General features: G+C 44.5%; 1 protein-coding gene across 1 annotated transcript; it reads right to left on the bottom strand.

Annotated features, from left to right (window-relative positions):
* Positions 1–292: 292 nt before the first annotated feature.
* LOC144680397 (heme-binding protein 2-like) lies at positions 293–24,345 on the bottom strand. Its single transcript, XM_078541367.1, has 4 exons — positions 24,223–24,345; positions 14,013–14,142; positions 7,493–7,667; positions 293–723 (listed from the first exon to the last, which is right to left on the bottom strand). Exons 1-4 carry the CDS (start codon positions 24,343–24,345, stop codon positions 567–569), a joined length of 585 nt encoding a protein of 194 aa, XP_078397493.1. The 3' UTR covers positions 293–566.
* Between the last annotated feature and the right edge of the window lie 635 nt (positions 24,346–24,980).

Genomic DNA, 24,980 nt, shown 5'->3' with positions numbered 1-24,980 from the left:
GATCAGCTCTGATCTTTATGAATGGTGGAACAAGGTTGAAGAGCCCCTCTTTTTCGTCAAATTTGTTGAGAAACAAGATCTGTCTGTCACAGGACAATGTGGAGAGACATTGAACTGGACACCTGGAAAGATCCATTGTTTGTAATGATGGAACTAAACAACTAAAGGAACCACTGAATGTAAATGGGGAACAACTGCTCACTTTTGATGCTCAGCTGTTGGTATAATTTTGAATAAAGATTAAATGCATCAGTGTGTGTGAGAGTCAGAATATACTGTCACTAGAGGGCAATATTTCTAACAGGGTCTCAGTGCTGAATGTGTCATTGGTGGAATTGTTCAAAACCCCAATACCAGCACATATATGTAATCTGTCTAATGAACAGTCATTGTGTTCCCTCTAAGGTAAATATATCCTTCCTTAGGAAAGGAGACCAGAACTTTGCACAGTACTCCAGCTTAAATCCAAAGTGTAACTTGTGGAAGGTTCAATCCGTTTAAGAATAGAGTTAAGCACATCTCACTGTTGATGTCTACAGAGGTGACAAAACCTACCCAAGAGGATTTTATTTCTTTAAGAAGCCTATTTGCATGAGCCCATGTGTGTTATATAAAGCAATGAAAAAAAATGGATAAAAGTGTTGATTGTCTTGTTCCAAGTCCTGCTGGAATTTATTCATGAGTTCTTCATATTGTTGCTCATCAACTTTCCTGTCAATATTCCTGCAACAGAATTAAGAATATATAATTTTCATTTTCATTCCTCCGGACAAATCCTGTCTGCAATCCAAGTCGATTGTCAGGACAATAGGAACAGGAGTTGGTCATTCAGCCCACTGAGGACCCTCCACCATTCAGTTCATCCACAGCTGCAGTAACATAATAGATAAGCTAGCTGAATGGGCAGACAATTGCCAGGTTGGATTCAATACAGACAAATGACATTCAATGGCATTACAATCACTGAATCCCCCATTATCAGCATCCTCAGTGTCACTATAGACCTGAAACAGAACTGGACTAGCCATATAAATATGGTGGCTACAAGAGCAGGTCAGAGGTTAGAAATCCTGTGATGAGTGACTCACCTCCTGAATCCTCAAAGCCTGTCACCAAACGACAAGGCCCAAGTCAGGAGTGTGATGGAACACTCTCCACTTGCTGGATGAGTACAGCTTCAACAACACTCAAGAGGTTTGACATCATCCTGGACAAAGCAGCCTGAATAATTGACACCACATTCACAAACTTTTACTCTCTCCACCACTGACCCACAGTGGCAGCAGAATGTACCATCTACAAGATGCATTGCAGGAACTCACCAAGACTCCTTGGACAGCATCTTCCAAAACCACCACCATCTAGAAGAACAAGGGCAGCAGATACCTGGGAACACCAATGCCTGGAAGTTCCCCTCTAAGCCACTCACCATCCTGCCTTGGAAATATATGGCCATTGCTTCACTATAGCTGGGTCAAAAACCTGGAGATCCCTCCCAAACAGCACTGTGGTTGTACCTATACCACATAGAGTGCAGTGGTTCAAGAAAGCAGCTCACCATCACTTTCTCAAGGGTAATTAGGAATGGGCAATTAATGCAGGCCTAGCCAGCAGCACCCACACTCCATGAATGAAACAACAACAAAGTGAACTGATGCATTTTGCAAAAGCCATAGGGAGAGGCAATAGAGACGGCATGGAACAATTCTAAAGAGTGCACAGGGACAGAGGGACCTTGGGGTGCATGGATCTTTGAAGTTGAGAACACATATGGAGAAAATGTTTCACAAACTACATAGGAACTTGGGTTTCATGGATAGAGGTATTGAATACAAAAGCAGGGAAGTGATGCTGAACCTTTATTACGCTCTGGAGAGGCCACAAATAGATAACTGCATCTATTGATGGTCACCACACTTTTGGAGGGATGTGAGGCTCCTTGAGGGGGTGCAGAGGAGACTTACTCGAACAGTTCCCCGGGTGGGGGATGTTAGTGACAGGGTTGGGTTGGAGAAGCTGCTGTTGTTCTCCTTGGGGTAAAGGAGTTTGAGGGGTGATTGGATAGAGCTGGACAAATCCTGACAGGGTTCGATAAGGTAGAAAAGGAAAAGCTGTTCTCATGAGCTGATGGTACAAGAACTAGGGGAGACAGATAGAAGACTTTGGGCAAGAGTTTCAGGGGGTATCTGAGGAAAAAGCTTTTTATGCAGCGAGTGGTAATGATCTGGAACTTACTGTTTATTAGTGTGGAGGAAGCAGATATGATGAATGATTTCAGAAGGAAATTGGATGGGCATTTGAGGGGAATAAATGTGCAGGGTCACTGTGTTAAAGGGAGGGTATGGCACTGATTGGATTGCTCTATATAGCCAGCATGGTCTCTAAGGGCTGAATTGCCTCCTTCTGTGCCATCAGGAATTTATAGGCCAAATTTACTATGGTCTCTTCAGGCAAGTTTGGTCATGAACAGGGCATTTAATTGTATGTGAGGGTGGCAGGCGGGCACCCTGCTGCCTTGCTGCCGCAACCAAGGTTAAATCCAGTGCGGGGACGCTCGTGGGCGGCCATCCCAACCCTTCCCAACCCACCATCAATGGAGGCACTTAAATGGACAATTCATGTCAACCTAAGAGCCTCTTATCGCAGCCAAAGGCATTAACCCAGAGGCAGGAGGTCCTATCACTACTCGGGTTGCTTTCCGTGGGAGGGAGCACCTTGTTGTCGAGGGACTGGCATCAGGAAGATGAACAGAGCCGCAGGATGCCGCCCCTTTGCACTTTTTGCCTACACACTCACCCCCTCCCCCGTGAGTCCCTTTGCTGCGATCCTCTTGCTGCCATCGTTCACCTGTTATCCTGGGATCCAGCATTGATCCTAGGCCTCTCAGGAACAGAGCCAACAGCAGCCACTACACCTTCTTGACCCTGACAAGCACTGAGATCTGCTGGCCTCTGATTGGCCAGCAGCTTTTGGAGAGTGAGGCCTCTGCCCCCTGGGGTTCTTGGTCCCAGGGAAGGCCTGTCATTGGCCGCCTGGAAGGCACTTAATGCAGCAGACCCTCCCTAAATGAGGTGATGCTGGGCCCTCAACAGCTATTTAGCTGAGATCCCCATCGCCTCCATTGAAATAGCGCCTTATAAGTCTATAATCCACACCTCTACTCTATTTACTTACTATAGCACCACCTTTGGAAAAAAAACCCAGTCACATGTTTCCTTCTCCAACGTCTGATTTGCAAACGTGAATCTTGGGACAGCAATTTTTTTTTAAAAGTTCCCTGAAGGAATCACATGTTTATTCCCAGTTTATAGAGGGAGTTTTGTACTTTCAAGAAATTGAGAGAATGCCCCTTGTGGGACCTTTTGTGAGATCTACGTGTTGCGACTGCAGAATGCGGTAGCTCGTGGACACGTGTGTGATCCAGGGGGAACATGTCTGCAGTAAGTGCCAGAGACTCGAGGAGCTTCGGCTCAGAGTCTTTGAGCTGGAGGCCGAGCTACAGACACTACGAGGCATCAGGGAGGGGGAAAGTTACATTGACTCTTCATTCCAGGAGACTATCACACCCCTTAGGATAGGATCAGCTGATTTGGTCAGTGGTCAGGAACAGGACGGTGTCGCTATGAGTGAGGCAGATAAGGGATCGAGAAGGTAGAAGTGGAGGAGCCTCAGCCCTTGCAGTTGTTCAACAGATTTGAGTTCCTGCAGTTTGTAGGGATGAAAGTGGGGTCTGCAGCATGGCTGAGCGAACTGACCATGGCACCATTGTACAGGAAGGCAGTCAAATAGGGGGAGTGAATAGGAATATAGTGGGTGTAGGCGTCAGGATAGTCAGGGGGTGAGGCACAGTTTCCTGCAGCTGAGAGTGAAAGTACAGAAGGCTGGATTGCCACCTGGCGCCAGGGTTCAGGACACCTGATCAGGGCTGGAGGGGAACTTGCAGTGGGAGATGGAGGATCTAGCGGTTCTGGTCCATGTGGGTACCTTCCTCAGCCGAGCTTCCGCCTCGAGCCGGGTGAGAAATGCGCATTGCAGCGAGTTCCCGAGGCCTTTTGTCAAGGGCAGCAGAGTCAGGTGAGAGGAGGCCACACCCCTGTTTATGGCACTAGCTGCCATAAAGCAGCTAAATTTAAAATACCCAGCCACTTTGAGAAGCCAGGGGGAAGGTAAATGTGCAATGTAAGTGGGTAGGATAGGGAGTTGTCGAGTGGTCAGTGGGGAGGCTGTGTGGAGGTTGAATGGGTCTGGGGTTAGTGGGGGAATGGGAAGAGAGTTGAGGGGGTTGGGGGTTGGTCATGGGATGAGGAGGGTAGTAGGGTGTGTTGGGTGGCTATTTGGTGGGGTGGGGGTTATTCGGGAGGTCAGGGGTGTAGTTGTGTTGGTGGTGGGAGGTTGTTGGTGGGTTGGAAGGGTAATTGTGGAGGCTAGGGTTCAGTTGGTGGGTTGGGATTGTCGCCAGTGTGCTGGAGGGGGTTGTCAGGGGGTGGGAGTGGGGTGTGCTCTTAGGTTCAGGAGGGCATTCGGGCAATGGGAAGGTGGTTGGCGGTCAGAGTGTTGGGGAGTAGTTTGGGGGCGGGTGGGAGGTAGTCAGGACTTTGAGGAGCTAGTTGGGGGATGGGTGAGGGTGTTGGAAGAGGCCCCTAGATGGTCAGGCGGAGGTGGACAGTACGATCATTATCCAGGATTCAGATGTGGATTTAATTCTTCTAATTTTTTCTGGGTAACTATTTTGGAACCTTCTGAAGTCTCCGATTTAAAGTGGAGTAAGGAATGGTTCCCTGTGCAGGGTAATTGCCAAAGGGAAGTTTAAGCTTCCTGGGGAATTCCCATACAGTCCTTGCATAGGGAGATCCAAGGGCACCTTACAGATACGACGGCCCGGAGATCGGGAGTTATGGGCCAGTGGGTCTAAGACTAATGTTTTAAACTTAAATAAGGGCAAATATGAGGGCATGATGTCAGAGCTGGCTAAAGTGAACTTGGGAAATAGGTTTAGAGATAGGTCTGTAGGGATGCAGTGGCAGATATTTCAGGAGATATTCCATAACCCTCAGTAATGATACATTCCAGTGAGAAAGAGAAATTCTCTGGGAGGAACACACCATCCGTGGCTAACTAAAGAAGTTAAAGGTAGCATCAAATTGAAAGAAAGAGTGTAGAATTTCATGAAGATCAGAAAATTAGACTGGGTATATAAACAACAAAGAATGACTAAAAGAATAAGGAGGGCAAATTAAAGTATGAGTGAAAGTTTGCTAGGAATATAAAAATATACAGTAATGGTGTCGACAAGTATTCAAAAAGGAATAGAATAACTAAAGTGAATGTTTGTCCTCTAGAGAGTGAGTCTGCAATTAATAATGGAAAATGGAGGACCAGGCAGATGAATTTAACAGATGTTATTTTGCATCTGTCTTAACTACAGAGAAAAAAGTAACATCCCAGGAATAATTGTGAATCAAGAGGTGAAAGAGAGGGAGCAACTTAAAACAATTACAATCACCATGGAAATCGTATTGAGAAAATTATTGGAATTAAAGGCTGACAAGTCCCCAGGCCCTGATGGACTTCATCCTAGAGTCTTAGAAGTGACTGCTGAGATAGTAGATGCATTGGTCTTGGTTTATCAAAATTCCCTAGATTCTGGAAGGCTCCCTTCTGACTGGAAAATAGGGAATGCAATAACTCTTGTCCACTTTGTCAGGAAGAATAGAAAAGCAGCAGATTGTTTAAATGGAGAGAGATTGCGGAACTCTGAGGACCAGAGGGATCTGGGTGTCCTGGTAGATGAATCACAAGAAGTTAGTATGCAGATACAGCAAGTGATTAGGAAGGGAAATGTTATCATTATTGCAAGGTGACTGGAATATAAAATTAGGGATCTTTGCTACAGTTCTACAGGGCATTGGTGAGACCACATCTGGAGTACTGTGCACAGTTTTGGTCTCCTTGTTTAGGAAGGGACATAATTGCTTTCGAAGCAGTTCAGAGAAGGTTCACTCTACTGATTCCTGGGACGAGATCACTTATGAGGAAAGGTTGGGCATGTTGGGCCAATTGGAGTTTAGAAGAATGAGGTGATCTTATTGAAACATAGAAGATGCTGGAGAGTCATGACAGAGTGGATGCTGAGAGGATGTTTCCCCTTGTTGGAGAGACCTGAACCTGGGTCCAAAGTTTAAAAATAAGAGCTCTCCTATTTAAGATGGAGATGAGGAGTTTTTTTTTCTCTCAGAGGGTCTTGACTCAGTGGAACTCTCTTCCCCAGATAGCAAAAGAGGGTCATTCAATAGTTTTAAGGCAGAGGTAGATAGATTTTTGACTATTAAAGGAGTCAAAGGTATAGGAGACAGGTGGGAAAGTGACATTGAGGCCGCAATCGGATCTGCCATGATCTTAGTGAATGGCAGAGAAGGCTCCAGGGGTTGATGGCCTACTCCTGCTCCTAATTTGTATGTTTGTATGATCTTGCTGTGCACCAATCGCCTGCAGCATGTCCTGCTCTCTACAGCTCTACCACATACTGCCAACCCATCTCAAGGATGATCCACACCCAGCTGATATCTCAGAAACTCCTCCCACCCCAACTTCTGCTCCTTGAAGGGAATATTTCTTTGACTGTTTAAAATATGCGGACAGAATCCCTGATCATGAGTTCCTGGAGTGAATTGTTGTTCACAGGGCTCACTGATTGGGAACTCACAGGCCCCAAGTCCCTGAATTTCTGTCAATAATTTAAACAGAGTGAAAACTAGACCGTAATTATCCTAAACAGCAATCTCTGTGATCACAATTGCTCACTGTGAAAGCTCAATGTGCAAACTCTACAAATGACAAAATAGCATCACAGTTCATTACGGCAGGAAGACAATGTCCAAATTGTAGATCATCCTGTCTCGGGGCTCTCACTGGGACTGTGAGCTGGTGAGTTGTGAGAGTTGAGTGAGGAATGGACTGGGCCCAGCTTGATCCTCTCTGAGGTCAGCAAATCACACTGTCATTCATCGTCCAGACACCTATGAGGAAAATGACCCCTCCAAAGGGTAAGGGAGGGGGGCCAGTAACATTGGAACTGTGTAATTTATGACTAAGCACAGAAAGAGCAGTAAAGAGACATTTAAACTAATTACAGTAGAAAGAACATCAAACATCTCAATGAGCTGATGTTTTATTTTGGCTGAGGCACTGATTAAAAGATGTGAAAGTGGTCTATCAAAAATACACAACGTGGTGGATGCGAGAATGTCAGAAAAACAGGAGCCAACTCCATATGAATCTGACTAATGTGAATGGGGACGTCTCGCTGTGTTCTCAGAAGAAGGAACTGCAGATTGTGAGATATGAATCACTCCATTATACAATTAATATTGACCAATGTTCCCCTGTACCCGGATGAGCCCAATAATCACAGTCCGACTCTAGGTTGAGTGATGTTGGCACAAGAGCTGACGTAAAGAAATGTCAAACACAATATATCAGTAACTAAATTCACCTGATATAGAACGAACTAATAGGTCCTCTTGCGATTTTGACCGTTTGATCTGTTGGTTCCGGTGGACTGATGACTTCAGGAACAATCATAACATATACCCTGAATGTCTGGTCCATTTTGCCATTTGTAATGACTCCATGAGCTCCCCAAGGTGCAGAGATGGGAACAATTGTACCTGTAGACAAAGAAACACATTGTTACAGCATTGCTCATGGTGAATCAGAAATTACAGGTGAGGGGACAGGGTGACTTTGCTTTTCTTTTATTCATTCATGGGATGTGGCCTTTACTGGCAGGGCCAGCATTTACTACCCATCCCTAATTACCCTTGAGAAGATCGTGGTGAGCTGCCTTCTTGAACCAGCGCAGTCCATGTGGCGTAGGTACAGAGTGCTGTTAGGAAGGTAGTTCCAGGATTTTGACCCAGCGACAATGAAAGAATGGCGATATATTTCCAAGTCAGGAATGTGAGTGACTTGGAGGGGAACTTCCAGTTGGTGGACATTCCCATCTATCAGCTGCTCTTGTCCTCCTAGATGATAGTGGTCATCGGTTTGGAAGGTGCAAGCTGAGATGATTAAACTGAGATGTGGAAAACATTGATGTGGGCATTGAATTGTAGACACACAGAATGATACAGCCTAGAGGCAGGCTGCTCCTGTGTTGTTTGGTGAACTTATCCCACTAATCACCCTGACCTCCACATTTCCCACAGGCACACAAAGATTTTCCACATCATCTCAACAATTGTCTTTTGAATTTGCTTCACCACCAGTTCAGGCAGTGCTCTCTAGATCATAGTATCTCATTCACAGAATCACAGTGCAGGAGAGGCCCTTCGGCCCATCGGGTCTGCACTGACACGTGAGAAACACCTGACCTACGTAGCTAATCTGATTTACCAGCATTTGGCCCATAACCTTGAATGTTATGACATGCCAAGTGCTCATCCAGGTACTTGTTAAAGGATGTGAGGAAACCCACCTCCACCACCCTCCCAGGCAGCACATTCCAGTCCATCACCACCCTCTGGGTAAAAAGGTTTTTCCTCACATCCCCCCAAAACCTCCTGCCCATTACCTTGAACTTATGCCCCCTTGTGACTGACCCTTCAACTAAGGGCAACAGCTGCTCCTTATCCAACCTGTCCATGACCCTCAAAATCTTGTACACCTCGATCAGGTCTCCCTTCAGTCTTCTCTGCTTCAACGAAAACAATCCAAGTCTATCTATGCAGACAGACCGAAGGTGTTCTGCAAAGCGGTCACTCAGTCTGCGTTTGGTTTCTCCAATGAAAAGGTACTGCAATAATCATGGGTGACTTTAATCTACATGTAGATTGGGAATATCAGATTGGCAAAGATAGCCTGGAACCAGGAGTTTTTGGGGCAATTCCTTAGAGCAGTAGATTCGAGGGCCAACCAGGGAAAAGGCAAGATCTGTGACACAGAATAAATGAATAGGAACAGCAATCACATGGTAGAATTTCATGTTCAGTTTGAAGTGGAGAAGTGTGGGTCCATGACTAGTGTTTTAAGCCTATATGAAAGGATCTGTGAGAGTATGAAGTCAGAGCTAGCTAAGGTGAACTGGGAAACTAGGTTAAAACGTAGTACAGTAAAGTTGCAGTGTCAAGTTCTTAACAAGATATTTAAAGGATAGTTTTACATTGAAAGAAAAACTGTACAAATATGAAATAATTAGTTGTAGGTCAGAGGACTGGACAGATTTTAAGAACCAGCAATGATTGACTTAAAAGTGAATGAAGTGGCAGAAAGCAGAGTATGAGAGAAAGCTAGCTAATAATCGATAAACAGATAGTAAAAGTTTCTACACGTATTTGAGTAGCAAAGCTAAAGCTACAGAGTGATTCTGGGGAATTGGTAACAGAAAACAAAGAAATGGTGGAGACGTTGAACAGGTATTTTGTGTCTGTTTTCACAGTCGAGGACTTAGAAAACTTCCCAAAGAGTCTTGAAAATCAAGGGATGATCTGGAGGGGAGAACATAATACAATCACCATCACCTGGGAAAAGGTGCTAGGAAAACTATTCGGCCTAAAATAAAAACAGAAAATGCTGTAAATACTCAGCAGGTCTGGCAGTATCTGTGGAGAGAGAAACAGAGTTAATGTCTTGAGTCTGTATGATTCTTTCTCAGAGCTGAATCATACGGACTCGAAACGTTAACTCTGTTTCTCTCGCCACAGATGCTGCCAGACCTGATGCATTTTTCCAGCATTCTCTGATTTTAGTTTAGGTTTCCAGTATCCTCAATATTTTGCTTTTAAACTATTAGGCTATGATGATAGGAGTACATTTTTATATTCCCTTGTTTATGTGTATATTCTGTGCAGGTAAGGGTAATTTGTGTCTATCTGTGTCCAGGGTTAATCAAAGTGAGATTGTTGGAGTCAGATTTTCTGTAGAGTGTAAGGCACAAAAGACTAAATGTGTTGTCTTCTTGCATTTGGTAATAAGAACTTATAGTGGGTGTTAAGTTACAAGGAAACAGATTACATCTGAGATGAGCATTTGGGGATAAGTTTTGAAATTGATTTGAAGTTGCTGCATTTCAAAGGTGTCTCAAAATTACAAGAACATTTGCATTTTACAGGAGGTTTGTGAGTAAACAGGGGCAGGCGTTTTAAATTTTATGGACCCGAAATAGAGGGAAAATAGGAACATGCAAGATTTTGATATTTGGGAGATTGAGTTTTCAAAGAGATAATTAAAGGATGAAGATGAAAGGGGTGAAAAGGTATTTATACAAATGGGTTTTCAGCTGTAACAGTTGCTGTGGGGGACGTCCCCAGTGTTTTGGAGTGTGCAGAAAAGCTCTGAAAATCTTTTAATTGAAGAAAGCAACAAAGTTTTGAGCCAAGAGAATATGTGTCCTGAGATACAGTTTGTTCGAACTCTCCCTTTGGAAGAGCCACATAAGTGTGGATTTGTTCTGGGAAGCCATGGGTTGTACTTCTGTTTAAAGCGAAAGCAATTTCTCAGTTTGGGGAATATTCCCTGGATTTTACAGATAAAGGGTATTATTTTGTAAGACTTATTTTCTAACTGTATCTTTTATCTTGTGTTTAAGTTTCATGTTTTCTTTTTTTTCTTTTAATAATGATGTTAATTCTTTCAATTTTTAAAAGTAATAACTGGAGTCCTGTACATTTGTGTTCTGTAGCTTTCCCTCCTCGTTTCTACAATACGGAAAAATAAATTATGATCAGCTGAGGCGGGTTTCAATCTGAGATCTGGTTTGCTGAGCATCAACATCAGCTGCAGCTGAAACAAGACCTAAAGGTTGAGGAGTCCCCAGGACCGGATGGCCTACATCCAGAGGTCTGAAAAGAAGTGTTGGTGCAGATAACAGATGCATTGGTTATAATCTTGTAAAATTCCTCAGGGCAGAATTTTCCTCCTGTCGGGTGGCCGCACACCCAACCTGAACCAGGGTAAAATGACGCGTGATGATGTTGGGCGATCGTCCTCACTATTTCGGTCGCAGGGTGGGTGTGGGAGTCGGAAGTGCACCTGCCTATTAACAGGCCTATTAAAGCCATTGAAGATCTAATTAAATGAAAGCTTTTGCTGCCCATCCAACCTCAGTTAGCGGGCGGGCAGGCGAAAAGGCAAAGTGGCCTTTAGGTTTCTTGCAAAACCTCATCCACGCGCGGGATGAGATTTTGATCAGTCATCAAAAAATTTTAAAATGTTTAAACTAATTTCTAACATGTCCTTGTTCATGAGGTGACATCTTGTTAATATTTTTTAAATCTTCATTTTTTTATATTCAAAAATCTTCATCTCTCTGAGGCAGCTCTGTGCTTCAGGGAGCTTTTCCTGCGCACACCAGCACGAACTTCCACGCTCGCCCTCCTCCCCCACCCCATCTAGGCAGGGCAGCTGTCGCTTCCTTGGCCGCTCCTCTCGCCCAGGCTGAGCCCACCTGACGAGAGCCAAATCCTGGCCTTAGATTCTGAAAGAATCCAGCAGATTGGGAAACAAGTCAAGTAACACTTTTATTCAAGAAAGGAGCCAGGCAGAAAGCAGCAAACTACAGGCCAGTTAGCCTAACATTTGTCATAGGGAAAGTGCTCAAATCTATTCTTAAGGACGTTGAGCAGACTGATTCAACATGGCTTTGTGCAAGCGAAATTGTTTTTAACGAATCTGTTCGAATTTTTTGACGAAGTAACATTCAAGGCACCTGTGGATGTGATGTACTTGGATTTCCAAAAGGCATTTGATAAGGTAACACATCAAAAGGTTACTACGCAAGATAAGAGCACATGCTGTAGGGGTAGCATTTTAGCATGGATAAAAGATTGGATGACTAACAGGAAGCAGAGGGTAGGGATAAATGGGTCTTTATCAGATTGGCAAACTGTAACTAGTGGAGTGTCAGAGGGTTCAGTGCTGGGGCTTCAACTGTTTACAATCTATATCAATGACTTGCTTGAAGTTAACGAATGTGAACCCAGTTCCTTCATTGTCCCTGGGTCAAAATCTGGGAACTCCCTCCCTAACAGCACTGTGGGTGTAGCTACATGACACGGACTGCAGCAGTTCAAAAAGGCAGCTCACCACCACCTTCTCAATAACAATTAGGGATGTACAATAAATGCGGGCATTGCTGGCAATGTCCACATCCTGTAAATGAAAAAGAAAACAAATGTATGGCAGCTTAATTTGCCTATGGCACCAAGGTATGTACGAAAGTAAGTTGTCAAGAGGAGGTTGTAAATCTGCAAAGAGATATAGGCAAGTTAGGTGAGTGGGAAAAATTTGGCAGATTGAGGGTAACATTGGTAAATGTGAGCTTGTTCACTTTGGCAGGAAGAATAGAAACGCAGTATAGTGTTTAAATGGAGAGAGATTGCAGAATCCAGTCGTACAGAGGGATCTAGGTGACCTCATACATGAATCACGTAAGGTTAGTGTGCAGGTACAGCAAGTGATTAGGAAGGCAAATGGAATGTTGGTGTTTATTGCAAGAGGAATGGAATATAAAAGTCAGAAAGTTTTACTACAGCTGTACTGGGCCTTGGTGAGACCATGGGCCGAATTTTTCCGTCGGCGAGCTGGGGACGGGGCCCACTCGCCGGCACGAAAATGAGGCGGAATGACATCGGGGGGAACATTGTGTCTGTCAGCGTGGTCAGTGTGTCTGTCTATACACCAAGGGCAGAATTGTCCCAGATTTGCCCTCAGTTCAGTAGCGGACGAATAAAATGACGTTTTACCTGCCGGCCACGATGGCAGGTTTTCACCCCGTATCGTCCCACGCCCAACGCATTACTAATGCATTTCTGGGAAACACAGCGTTTCCATGGCGAGCAGGCTCTCATTCACCTGCAACGCCATCACCTTGCTGCTTCATCACACCAGGCACCACATTTAAAATACAGCCGCACTCAGTGCTTCCAGCTCAGGACTGCAGCAAAGAAGACTGGGCACCAAAAGGCAAAAAGACTGCATTACCGAGTGCCTTTTGGACACTGGAGGCCCACAGTGATGTCCTCTACCCCTGCTCTGGACGCAGGAGGGGCAGCTACATTAGCACTCTGGCCTGGTGGGCAATGGCAGTGGCGATCAGTGCTATTGATGCACAGAAGAGGTTGGCCATCGAATGCAGATGGAGGATGAATGAACTCAGCCAGGGTATGGCAACCAGCTCATCACTCTGAACTCACACCCTCAGGCCCATCACACATTCACTGGCATCTCACTCACTGTCAGCTCAAGAACATCATCGCCCATTCTCACACACAGACCCTGATGTGTCCATCTGGTCTCATCTCTTCTGGAGACTGCCTCCTCAGCCCTCACCATCTTGAGGCCACTTGCACAGATCAAAATGTGCCCTCACACACACCCTGGGATACCCTCCTTCCCCAGTGCAGCTCTTATCCTGCAGCCTCTCCCATTGCCTGAGGCCACTTCTCCCCCTTCCTCAAGCAAGCCCTAGCCCTGCAGCCATTGAAAAGCCACCAATATTTGGCTGATCTGGTAGATCGAGACCTACCCATGACCCCCACTAAAAGTGATGTGGTGCTGTCTGTGAAGCCTGGCACTGATGACTGCGATTGCTGCCCGAAGCAAGGTAGGCAAACAAACTTTTAAATCCAGACAATGTGGAGCCTGCCAGGTGCACATCACTTATGTGCTGTTGTGAAACACTTCAGCGTGTTTTCCAGCCAACATGGGCGGACGATCAAGCGGGGGAGGATGATGCCGGCCAGCAGGGATTATAAACATCTGCTGATCTATCACAATGAGGTTCCCGACGTCCAATGGCAGGGAACACGACTCGCCATGGGTGGGCTGAGCGGCCAATCGCAAACTGGTTTCACGCGGTTGTGAAGCCGGTCACGCCATATTGTCCTGTCACGCCACCGAACACACCCGATACCAGCGGGCACGGAAAATCCCAGCCAAAGTTTTAAACAAGAGATATCAAAGATGGAAGGGTTGTTTTCTACTCTGTTGTTACCTTGATGGAACATTTGATGTACCTGCAGCATTAGAGAAATGTGAATAATTGAAAAGTCTCTCCAGGCCGGTCTCTATTGCACGATTTATATCCATTCCATGAACCGTTGTTTCAACCCATTGGGCATGTCGGAATTCTTTCTCTTCATAATTCTAAAACAGAAAGAGCAGAATGTATTATCATATGACACAACTGAACTACCCCTGTAAAGCACCAGTGTTGAGAGGACATCCTGGTTTCCCAGGTGCGGTAGCAGCAATTCATGTCCTGGATGGGCTGGGATTGAAAGAGAGTTAGGAGGTTTGATGGAATTCTTGGCATTAACACTTCCTGGTTCATTTTCCTTTCTCATTCACTCTTCAACTTTGGCGTTGCCCTGCACTATTGGCCTTGCTCCTCCCCTTGGGTATTCAATAAAAAACAGAGTGTTATTGACAGCCTTCTACACTGAGTTATTTCCCTCTGAGGGTTCTCAGGGTCAGAGAGAGAAGCCATGAGCCCTAGTGCTCCTCCTGTCTCTGGGCCCCTTAATCCCACACCCACCTGCACCCCACGTGCTTCCCCTCCAACGACACTCTCCCCACTCAATCATGCAGGTCATTTATCCCCATTCAACATTCACCAAACAATCACAGAAAGGTCCCAGTAAAATGAAAGCTCCCATTATTTGCAGCCAGATGCTAACATCGACTGATAATTATGCAGCATGGGTCCATAATATTAAGAGCTACAATGATACAATGCAGTGTTAGTTTGCGTGCACCTGAAAGGTGATCCCACCATGACCATTAAACAGGCCAGAGAGTGCAAATTTTAATGTAACAGCATCATGCAATATATTCCATTATTTATTTATAACACTGCAGAAGATAACACTGATTTTGTTCACTGCCTCAGTCCTCATGAACATATTCTGCACTTTGCATCTTATGGAAGCAGTGACAGTAAATTAATATTTAGGGAGAAGATTCAAAATTTTCTACCCAGATAAAGTGCACAAGATCTTCCCCATTCCATAGAAGATGTAGAAGAATTTATCCTGCCTTGGGTGCATGATATTATTCAATATAATTATTTCACACAAGAGGTATAACTGGATTCTACTTTACCTGTGATCTCACAGACTAGAAATGTCAAATAACTCCTGAGGAACAAAGTGAAATGATTGAACAACATAAATCTTCACCGTCAGTGATAAGCATTGGTGCCCTAACGTGTCTCTTTGTAACACAACTTTCAAGAGGCCGGGGTGAATGACTGAATGGTTCACATTTGTATTTGGTTTCTTGATCATCAAGTCTGAAGACTCTTCTGATTGCTGCTTCTTATTACTCTTTATTTTTAATATCTGGTATGCAACACAACTTTATCACAATATTTCAATTCCTCCAGAGAGTCAAAAAAACACCAGGAAAGAGTGAGCTAATAGGTGAGTAGACAAAATGGAAAAGAAACTTGAGAATCATGTAGAGCGTAAAACAAGTTAATGATTCACGATGAGCTCATTGTCCACTTGTGTCCTTATAATTTCACCGCACAAAACTTGCTCACAGTAAAGAACCATTAGCAACAAAATAAACAGATCTCCAGCAATTCTTCAATACTCTGAACGCAAGGTAATTATGGATGACAAAGGCCATCTAGACTAGCTCATCTGATCTGTCCAGAATGACACACAAACATATTGTTAGGAGCAGGAGTGAGCCATTTGGCTTGTTGAGCCTGCTCTGCCATTTAATAACATTCCCTAAATAATAACAGTGACTACAATGAAAAATCATTTAATTGACAATGAGGAGATTTGAGACTTTGTGTAAGGTGCTGTGTAAATGCAGCTTTTGTCTTTCTTTCATTACACCTGCATGCAGTAGGCAGAGAACTGGAGCAATAGTGATATTGGAGGTCCAATGCTGATTCTCTGGGGATAATTAATCACAGAGCAATCAACTGGTGTCAGGAAAGTGGCTACAAAAAAATCACTACATTTACAAAGCAATTCAACTCTGTAACTAATACAACCTTACCATTCTGACTTTTCTGGCACCAAATCACAGTACACCTCACATGACATCTGCCCCTTTTATGCTAATAAAACTATCCAGGGATTTGTCAGACAGACATATGAACATAAGAGCTTAAGAATTAGGAACAGCAGCAGGCCAGTTGAAACTGCCCCCTCATTCAATAAGATCACGGCTGATCTGAATGTAACTTCAGCTCCACATTCCTGCCCACCCCTAATAACCTTTGACCCCCTTGTTAGTCAAGAATCTATCTAGCTCTGCCTTAAAAATATTCAGACTTTGCTTCCACTGCCTTCTGAGGAAGAGATTCAAAGACATACAACCCTCTTTTCTGCTCATCTGTCTTAAATAAGCGACCCCTTATTTTTAAACACTGACTCCTAGTTCTAGATTCTCCATCAAAGGAAACATCGTCTCCACATAAACCCTGTCTGGACCGCTCAGGATCTTAAAGGTTTCAATAAATTTGCTTCTTATTCATGTTAATCCCAGTGGATACAAGCCTAGCCTGTCCAGCCTTTCCTCATAAGACAAGCTGCCCATTCCTGGCATTAGTGCAGTAAATGTTCTCTGAACTGCTTGTAACGCATTTACATCTTTCTTTATACAAGGAGACCAATATTGTACACAGTACACCAGATGTGGTCTCACCAATGCTCTGTACAACTGAATCATAACCTCTCTACTTTTGTTATCAACTCCCCTCACAATAAATGATAACATTCGATTATGTTTCCTAATTACCTGCTCTACCTGCAAACTAAACTTTAATGATTCATGTTTTAGAACTCCCAAATCCCTCTGAATCTCAGAACCCTGCAATCTCTCACCATTTAGGTAAAAGTTTCTTTTTAAGTCTTCCTACCAAAAATGGACAATTTCATTTTTGCCCACATTATACTCCATTTGCCAGATCTTTGCCCACCCACTTAACCTATCCATGGCACTTCGTAACCTCCTTACATCCTCTTCACAATTGACTTTCCTGCCTATCTTTGTGACACCAGCAAATTTAGCAATCATTCTTTCGGCCCCTTCATCCAAGTCATTTACATAATTTGTAAAAAGTTGAGCCCCAGCACTGATCCCTGTGGCAAACCACTTGTCACACCCTGCTAACCAGAAAAAGATTCACTTATGCCAACTCTCTGCTCCCTGTTAGCTTCTTCTATCCATGCCAATATATGTTACCCCTACATCGTGAGCATTTATTTTCTGCAATTACTTTTGTTGTGACACTTTATCAAATGCCTTCTGAAAATATAAGTACAATACATTTACCCCTTTATCCACAGCACATGTGACTCAGAATCACATTGCAGAAGAGGCCCTTCAGCCCATCGAGTCTGCACCGACACATGAGAAGCACCTGACCTGCCTACCTAATCCCATTTACCAGCAGTTGGCCCATAGCCTTGAATGTTATGACGTGCCAAGTGCTCATCCAGGTACTTTTTAAAGGATGTGAGGCAACCCGCCTCCACCACCCTCCCAGACAGTGCATTCCAGACCGTCACCACACTCTGGTTAAAAAAGGTTTTCCTCACATCCCCCCTAAACCTCCTGCCACTCACCTTGAACTTGTGTCCCCTTGTGACTGACCCTCCAACTAAGGGGAACAGCTGCTCCTTGTCCACGCCCCTCATAATCTTATACAACTCGATCAGGTCGCCCCTCAGTCTTCTCTGCTCCAACAAAAACAACCCAAGTCGATCCAACCTCTCTTCATAACTTAAATGTTTCATCCCAGGCAACATCCTGGTGAATCTCCTCTGCACCCCCTCCAGTGCAATCACATCCTTCCGATAATGTGGCGACCAGAACTGCACACAGTACTGCAGCTGTGGCCTCATCAAGTTTCTATACAACTCCAACATGACCTCCCTACTTTTGTAATCTTTGCCTTGATTGATAAAGGCAAATGTTCCATATGCCTTTTTCACCACCCAACTAACATGCCCCTCCAACTTCAGAGATCTATGGACAAAAACGCCAAAGTCCCTTTGTTCCTCAGAACTTCCTAGTGCCATGCCGTTCATTGAATACTTCCTTGTCAAATTATTTCTTCCAAAGTGCATCACCTCACACTATTCAGGGTTAAATTCCATCTGCCACTCGTTCCAACAACTCCAATAAATTGGTTAAATATGATTTCCCTTTTTTCAAAACCATGTTGATTCTACCTGATTGCCTTGAATTTTTCTAAGTGCGCTGCTATTATATCTTTCCTATTAACATCTTTTGTTCCTCTGACGGATGTTAGGCTAACTGGCCTATAGTTCCCTGCTTTCTGTGTCCCTTCCTCTTTAAATAAAGGAGTTATATTTGTTATTTTCCAATTTAATGGAACCTTCCCGAATCTAGGGAATTTTGGAAAATTAAAACTAATGCATGAACTATCTCACTAGCCACTTCTTTCAAGGCCTTAGGGTGAGCTCCATCCAGACCTGAGGATTGGTCAGCCCACAGCCCCAACAATTTGCTCAATCCCACTTCCCTGGTGATTGTAATTTTCCCGGGTTCCTCTCTCCCTTACGTTTCCTGATTTACAGCTATTTCCGGAATGTCACTTGTGTCCTCTATAGTGGAGACCAAAGCAAAATATCTGTTTAATTCATCTGACATCCCCCAACTTTCCATTATCAATTCCCCAGACACACTCTCTCTCGGACCAATGCTCACTTTGTTAACTCTTTTCTTATTTAAATATCGAAAGAAGTTCTTACTATCTGTCTTTATATTATCAGCAAGCTTTCTCTCATACTCTAATTTTACCTCCTTAAACTTTTTGTCATACTTTGCAGTTCTTTATATTCTTTCCAATCTTCTGACCTGTCACCCGTCTTTGCGTAATTACATGCTTTTTCTTTAAGTTTGATCCTGTCATTAGCTTTTTTAGTTTACCACAGAAGGTGGGCCCTCACCTTGGAATTTTTCGCTCATTGGAATGTATTTATATTCTGTGTATCTGAAATATCCCTTTAAATGTCTGCCACTGAACTTCTATTGACCAATCCCTTAACCTCATTTGCCAGTTCACTTTAGCTACCTTTGCTTTCATGCCCCCATAATTGCCGTTATTTTAGTTTGAAATACTCGTTTTGTTCGCACTCGTTTCTCCATCACAATGAATGTAAACGACAACCATATTATGATCGGCGCTACCCGGGGTGCCTTCACTAGGAGTTTATCAATTAATTCAATCTTGTTTCTCAATATCAGGTCTAGTATCGCCTGCTCTCTGGTTGGCTCCAGAATGCACTGTTCTAACAAACTACCCTGAAAACATTCTATCATCTCTCGTCTATGCTGCCTTTGCCCATCTGATTTTCCAGTCTTATTGCAGATTAAAATCCCCCATGATTATTGCTGTACCTTTCTGACAAGCCCCCATTACTGTACCTTTCTGACAAGCTCCCATTATATCTTCTTTTATGCTCTCTCCTAGTTTGTAGTTACAATTAGGAGGCCTGTACACCAATTCCACAAGTGACTTCTTGCCTTTAACATTCCTCATCTTAACCCAAACCACTTCGACATCCTGGTTTCCTGAACTTTGGTCATCCCTCTCTAAAGTGTTAACACCATCATTAATTAACAGAGTCACCCCTCCACCTTTTACTAACTTCCTGTCCTTCCTAAATGTCACGTACCCTTCAACATTCAGTTGCCAAAATTTGACATCCCGTGGCCATGTCTCTATAATGGCTATCTGATTGTACTTACTTATTTCGATTTGCGCTATCAGTTCATCTACTTTGCTATGAATGCCTAAGTTGTTGGTACCTACATTGACCATGAGCACTAGATCCGCACTCTCCCATTGCAAGTTCATCTCTAGCCCTGAGCAGATGTCTCGAACCCTGGTACCAGGCAGGCAACAAAGCTGTCTGTTCTCTCACTCTTTGCTACAGAGAATAGTGTCAATCCCCCTCACTATACTGTCCCTACTACCACCACATTCCTTTTTGCTCCCCCACTTGAATTGCTCCCTGTACCACGGTGCCATGGTCAGTTTGCTCATCGACCCGAAGCCTCCACTCTCATCCAAATAAACTGAGAGAACTGCAAACCTATTGGATGATTGCAGAGACTCACACTCCTGCCCTCTGGGTCCGCTTGCCTGCCTCACTCATAGTCATACCCTTCTGTCCCTGGCCACTGACCAAATCACAAGACCCTATCCTAAGTGGTGTGACTGTCTCCTGGTATAAAGCATCCAGGTAAATTTCCAGCTCCCTGATGTGTCACAAAGTCTGCAGCTCAGCCTCCAGATCAATGACTCTGAGCGGAAGTTCCTCAAGGCGCAAACACTCACCTCAGACGTGTTTGCCGTGGATCACAATCTTATCCAGGAGTTCCCACATGCTGCAGCCTTGACACATCACCTGCCCTGCCATCCTTAATAGGGCAAGAACCAATTTCTATGGGCTGAGAATGGTAGAAAGTGGAAATGAACAACTCCTTCCTCCAACCAAACTCCAAGTCTTCATGACGAAACAGAAGAGATGCTTAATCAATATTTTGCCTCAGTTTTCACAGTGGAGGACACTAGTACCACCCCAATAGTAACAGGTAGTGCAGAGAATATAGAGAGGGAAGAATTTTGAATAATCACCATCACTAGAGAAAAAGTACTGAGCAAAGTATTGGGATCAAACAATGACAAGTCCCCAGGAACTGATGGCCTACATTCCAGGGTCTTAAAGAAAGTGGTAGCAGAGATAGTAGATGCATTGGCTATAACATTCCAAAATTGCCTGGATTCTGGAAAGGTTCCAGTGGATCCGGAAAATGATAATATAACGCCCTTATTCAAAAAGTAAGCAGGGGGCAGGGGTGGTGGAGTGGGAAGGCAGAATGTAGGAACCAAAGACTAGTTAGTTTATCGTCTGTCGTTGGGAAATTGTTGGAATCCATTATTAAGGGAGTAGTAATGGGGCATTTGGAAAGTCAAAATGCAATCCATCAGAGTCAGCATGGTTTTATGAAGAGTAAATTGTGTTTGACTAATTTGCTAGAGTTCTTTGAAGATGTGACAAGCAACGTGGATAATGGGGATCCTGTGGATGTAGTATATCTGGACCTCCAGAAGGCCTTTGATAAGGTGCCGCACAAAAGATTAATACACAGGATAAAATCACACGGAGTTAGGAGTAATATATTAGTTTGGATAGAGGATTGGCTAACCAACAGAAAGCGAGACTCGGGATAAATGGGTCTTTTTTTTGGATGGCAAGCTGTAACTAGTGGGATGCCACTGGGTTCGGTCCTTGGGCCCCAACTATTTACAATCCTTATTAATGACTTGGATTCAGGAATAGAAGGTAGTATAGCTAAATTTGCAGATGACACCAAAATAGTTGGGAAAGTAAGTTGCAATGAAGAAATAAGAAATTTACAAATGGATATGGACAGGTTAGGTGAATGGGCCAAAATTTGGAGATAGAGTTTAACTTGGATAAGTGTGAGGTTATCCATTTTGGTCGGAAGAATAAAAAGGCGACTTATTATTTAAATGGAGAGAAACTTCAGAATGCTTCAGTGCAGAGGGATCTGGGTGTCCTTGTGCATGAATCGCTGAAAGCTAGTATGCAGGTACAGCAGGTAATAAGGAAGGCAAATGGAATTTTGGCATTTATTGTGAAAGGAATAGAGTATAAAAGTAGGGAAGTGTTGTTGCAACTGTACAAGGCATTGCTGAGACTGTCCCTGGAGTACTATGCACAGTTTTGGTCCCCTTACTTGAGGAAGGATGTAGTTGCAATGGAGGCGGTTCAGAGGAGGTTCACTAGATTGATTCCAGAGATGTGGGGCTTGTCTTATGAGAAGAGATTGAGCAGTTTAGGCCTATACTCGCTAGAGTTTGGAAGGATGAGAGGAGATCTAATTGAGGTATATAAGATGCTAAAGGGGATAGACAAAGTAGACATTCCCCTTCCCCTGTCTGTCCCCACCCCACCAATTATCACCACTGACTAACCTCACTACCCCCAACCACCATCCCCACACCCCCAACTACCTCCACCTCTCCAATGACTGCCACAATCTACCCACCACCCCTATCTACCCCTACACCCCAATAACCATTCAAACCCCCCACACTTCACTATCCTGTACCCCAAACTACCACACCACCTCGACTACCCCCAACCCCACCACCCACACCCCAGATCCTTCCCCCACACCATGTCCACCTGAACCCACCCCGACTACTCCCCATCCCCACAACTACCCCATGACCCTCCCACTCCCTGAATACCCCAAAACACCCCTGACTAACCGCCACACCCTGACTAACCCCCAACACTGGACACTCCCAGCTCTCCTCCAATCCCTGACTAACACAAAACACTCCGAGTACAATCCACCCCCTGACTATCCCCCAATCATGTCCCAAGATAACCCCCACTCTGGCCCATCTACCCCAGCTGTACCCCCAACTACCAAATGACACCCCACCACCCCGCCAAATACCCCCACCTCCCCTCATTACTCCCTACCCTTCATGACATCCTGACCCTCCCCCAAACTTGGGTGAGTGAAAAGGAGCAGAGTGGAAATCCGAAGGTGATTGTCACTCCCCAGATGTTGTGAGCCATGAACATGAATACGGGATTGGGTAATGGACAGAAAGAGCTACGGGAGGTTGATAAACAGTGGTAAACATTTAGAGAAATAATTCCAACCTCTCAGTGAAACCACATTCCATCAAGAAACAATAAATTCTGCAGGAATACTGGTCCACCCACAGCTTACCACATAAACTAATGGGGAACCAAAGGGCGAAAGAGAGTGTGGAATTTAAAGAAATCGATCTAGAAGAAAATAAGCACTAGAGAAAGTAATGGGAGTAAAATCTGACCAATTCCCTGTACTTGATAGTTTACATCCTAGGGTTCAGTTCGGTGGATCGATACGATTCTCTGCAGCTCAGACCGTGTGTTCCGAAGGTTGTGTTGTCTGTTCTGCTGCCAAGAGTTATATGCCGGTCTCTAACACTGCCCCACCCCTCTGATAGAAATAATATTCTCCTCATCTCTGTCCTAAAAGGGTAACCCCTAATTTTATAAGATTGCCCCCTAGATCTGACTCACCCACAAGAGGAAACATCCTCTCCACGTCCACCTTGTCAAGGCCATTCAGCATCTTGTATACGTCAGTCAAATCACTCCTCACTCTCCTAAACTCCAGTGGAAACAAGCCCAGTCTGTCCAAACTTTCCTCATAAGACAACCCACTCATTTCACATGTCAATCTAGTAAACTGGCTCTGAACCACCTCCAACACATTTACATCTTTCCTTAAATAAGGAGATCAAAACAGCTCAAAGTCTTCTCACCAATTCCCTGGTAGTCGAGTTGCAGGGGGCGGGGGTGGGGGCATTGGCGGGGGTGGGGTGGGGGGTGGCAGTGGTTTCAGTGGGGAGTTGGAGGGTCAGGACCACAGGGGGTAGCTTGGAGTTAGAAGTGGTTTTAATCTGTCTAACATTTCCTGGGTAACTATTCTGCTGAGAGAGTCGGAACCATCCAAAGTCATTGATTTAAGTCAGAGCATCGGATCGTTTCCAGTACAGGATAATTGCCCATCGGAAGTTTGAGCATTCCCAGACAAATCCCGTGCAGTCCTTGCATGGGAACTTCGCGGGTGTCCCCAGCACATCTTCAGGGGAACTTCCTGGGTAAAACTCCCCAGAGATCAGAAGTTCTGGGCCAATTTATATTACCCTAACAAGGATGTTGTGTAATTCTCACAGCCAAACCTGCTTTAAGGACACTGCTGTATTGATGTGACTTTCCAGGTATCTGTGGTGTGGGGGTATCGCCTAAAGCAAGACTTGGCTTCTTAAAGATGTAACATAGTGAACTTAAGTCTGATATAAATTTCCGGAATTGGGTTAAATTCAGTGAATACAGGAGTAACAGGAATGTTCCCGATTCTACAGTCCTTCGCATCCTCCCTCTAACCTCTCTGTTACCGCACCAACCCCTCACTTGACCCACTGCTGGAGACGGAAACCCTGATATTCTCACTACACAAGCTGGCAGTGGAGACCAATCAGCCGACAGCAGCTCATGTATAAAATGTTACTGAGACCCAAGGACCAATTTCAGTCCAGTCTCATGTTTCAGGGTTGGGGTTAGGTCATTGAATAATGTCCCCTGGTACAAACATTACAGATCACAGTAAACTCTAAACTATACTTACCTTGTCCACAATGACTTCTGAGGCCTCAGCGCAGTCATTTTCTTGACAGAATATGTCCACCTCATCCTGTGCAGCAAGTTGCTGCCAGAAGAGGACAGACACAGTTAGGAAGAGTCTCAGCATCCTGGTGTCCGCTCAGATCACTGGTGAATGCACTGAATGACTCTCAGCACCTTCAGGTGGATCTGCAGTTTGAGCAGAGAGCTCAGATCTTTTATGTTGTTTTATGAAGATGATTTTGAATAAAGTTAAGCTGCAGGTAGCAACATCATGTGTTGAAGAAACGCACTAGCTGATTCATTATGGAAATGTTACTTGAAGTTAGAAACCATTAACTCTCTGAGTGCCAGTTCCCGGGAAGTCTGAACCCTCGGGAAGCTATTTTACAATTGATTCCCATTCACACACTCAGGATTGTCAACCCTCCCTGTTTGGGAGTCGCCTGGAATGGAAGATTGATCTGCCGGTCGCTGGTGTTAGTGACCCGGGAGAAAAGAATTTCACATTCGGGTTTCATGTCTGCACGGTTTCATTTCTTGGGTTTCCTGCACCGGCAGAAAGTGGGAACCCAGTGGCCATGCTGCACTCCAACTGTGGGACAGTCCACCATTTCCTCACTGAGTAGGTGAAGCTGGTGTAGGTCTTACAGCCCAATGACTTGAGCATTTCACACCGTTCCTGTTTATTTCTTCCCCTCCTCTCCTGAGGTAACTGAGACTGGCTGAGGTACATAACCCTTGGTAACAACTCCCACTGAA

This window comes from Cetorhinus maximus, chromosome 5, assembly GCF_964194155.1.
Source record: "Cetorhinus maximus chromosome 5, sCetMax3.hap1.1, whole genome shotgun sequence".
NCBI lineage: Eukaryota > Metazoa > Chordata > Chondrichthyes > Lamniformes > Cetorhinidae > Cetorhinus > Cetorhinus maximus.
The sequence above is the reverse complement of the archived record's forward strand: the minus strand, read 5'-3'. Positions and strand labels throughout refer to the sequence as shown.

Coding starts and splice junctions, on each gene's coding strand:
- LOC144680397 (XM_078541367.1), bottom strand. CDS start 24,345: ATGCTGAGACTCTTCCTAACTGTGTCTGTCCTCTTCTGGCAGCAACTT. Junction 14,143..24,222: donor CAGAAGTCATTGTGGACAAG/GTAAGTATAGTT, acceptor TTTCTGTTTTAG/AATTATGAAGAGAAAGAATT. Junction 7,668..14,012: donor ACATTTCTCTAATGCTGCAG/GTACATCAAATG, acceptor CTTTGTCTACAG/GTACAATTGTTCCCATCTCT.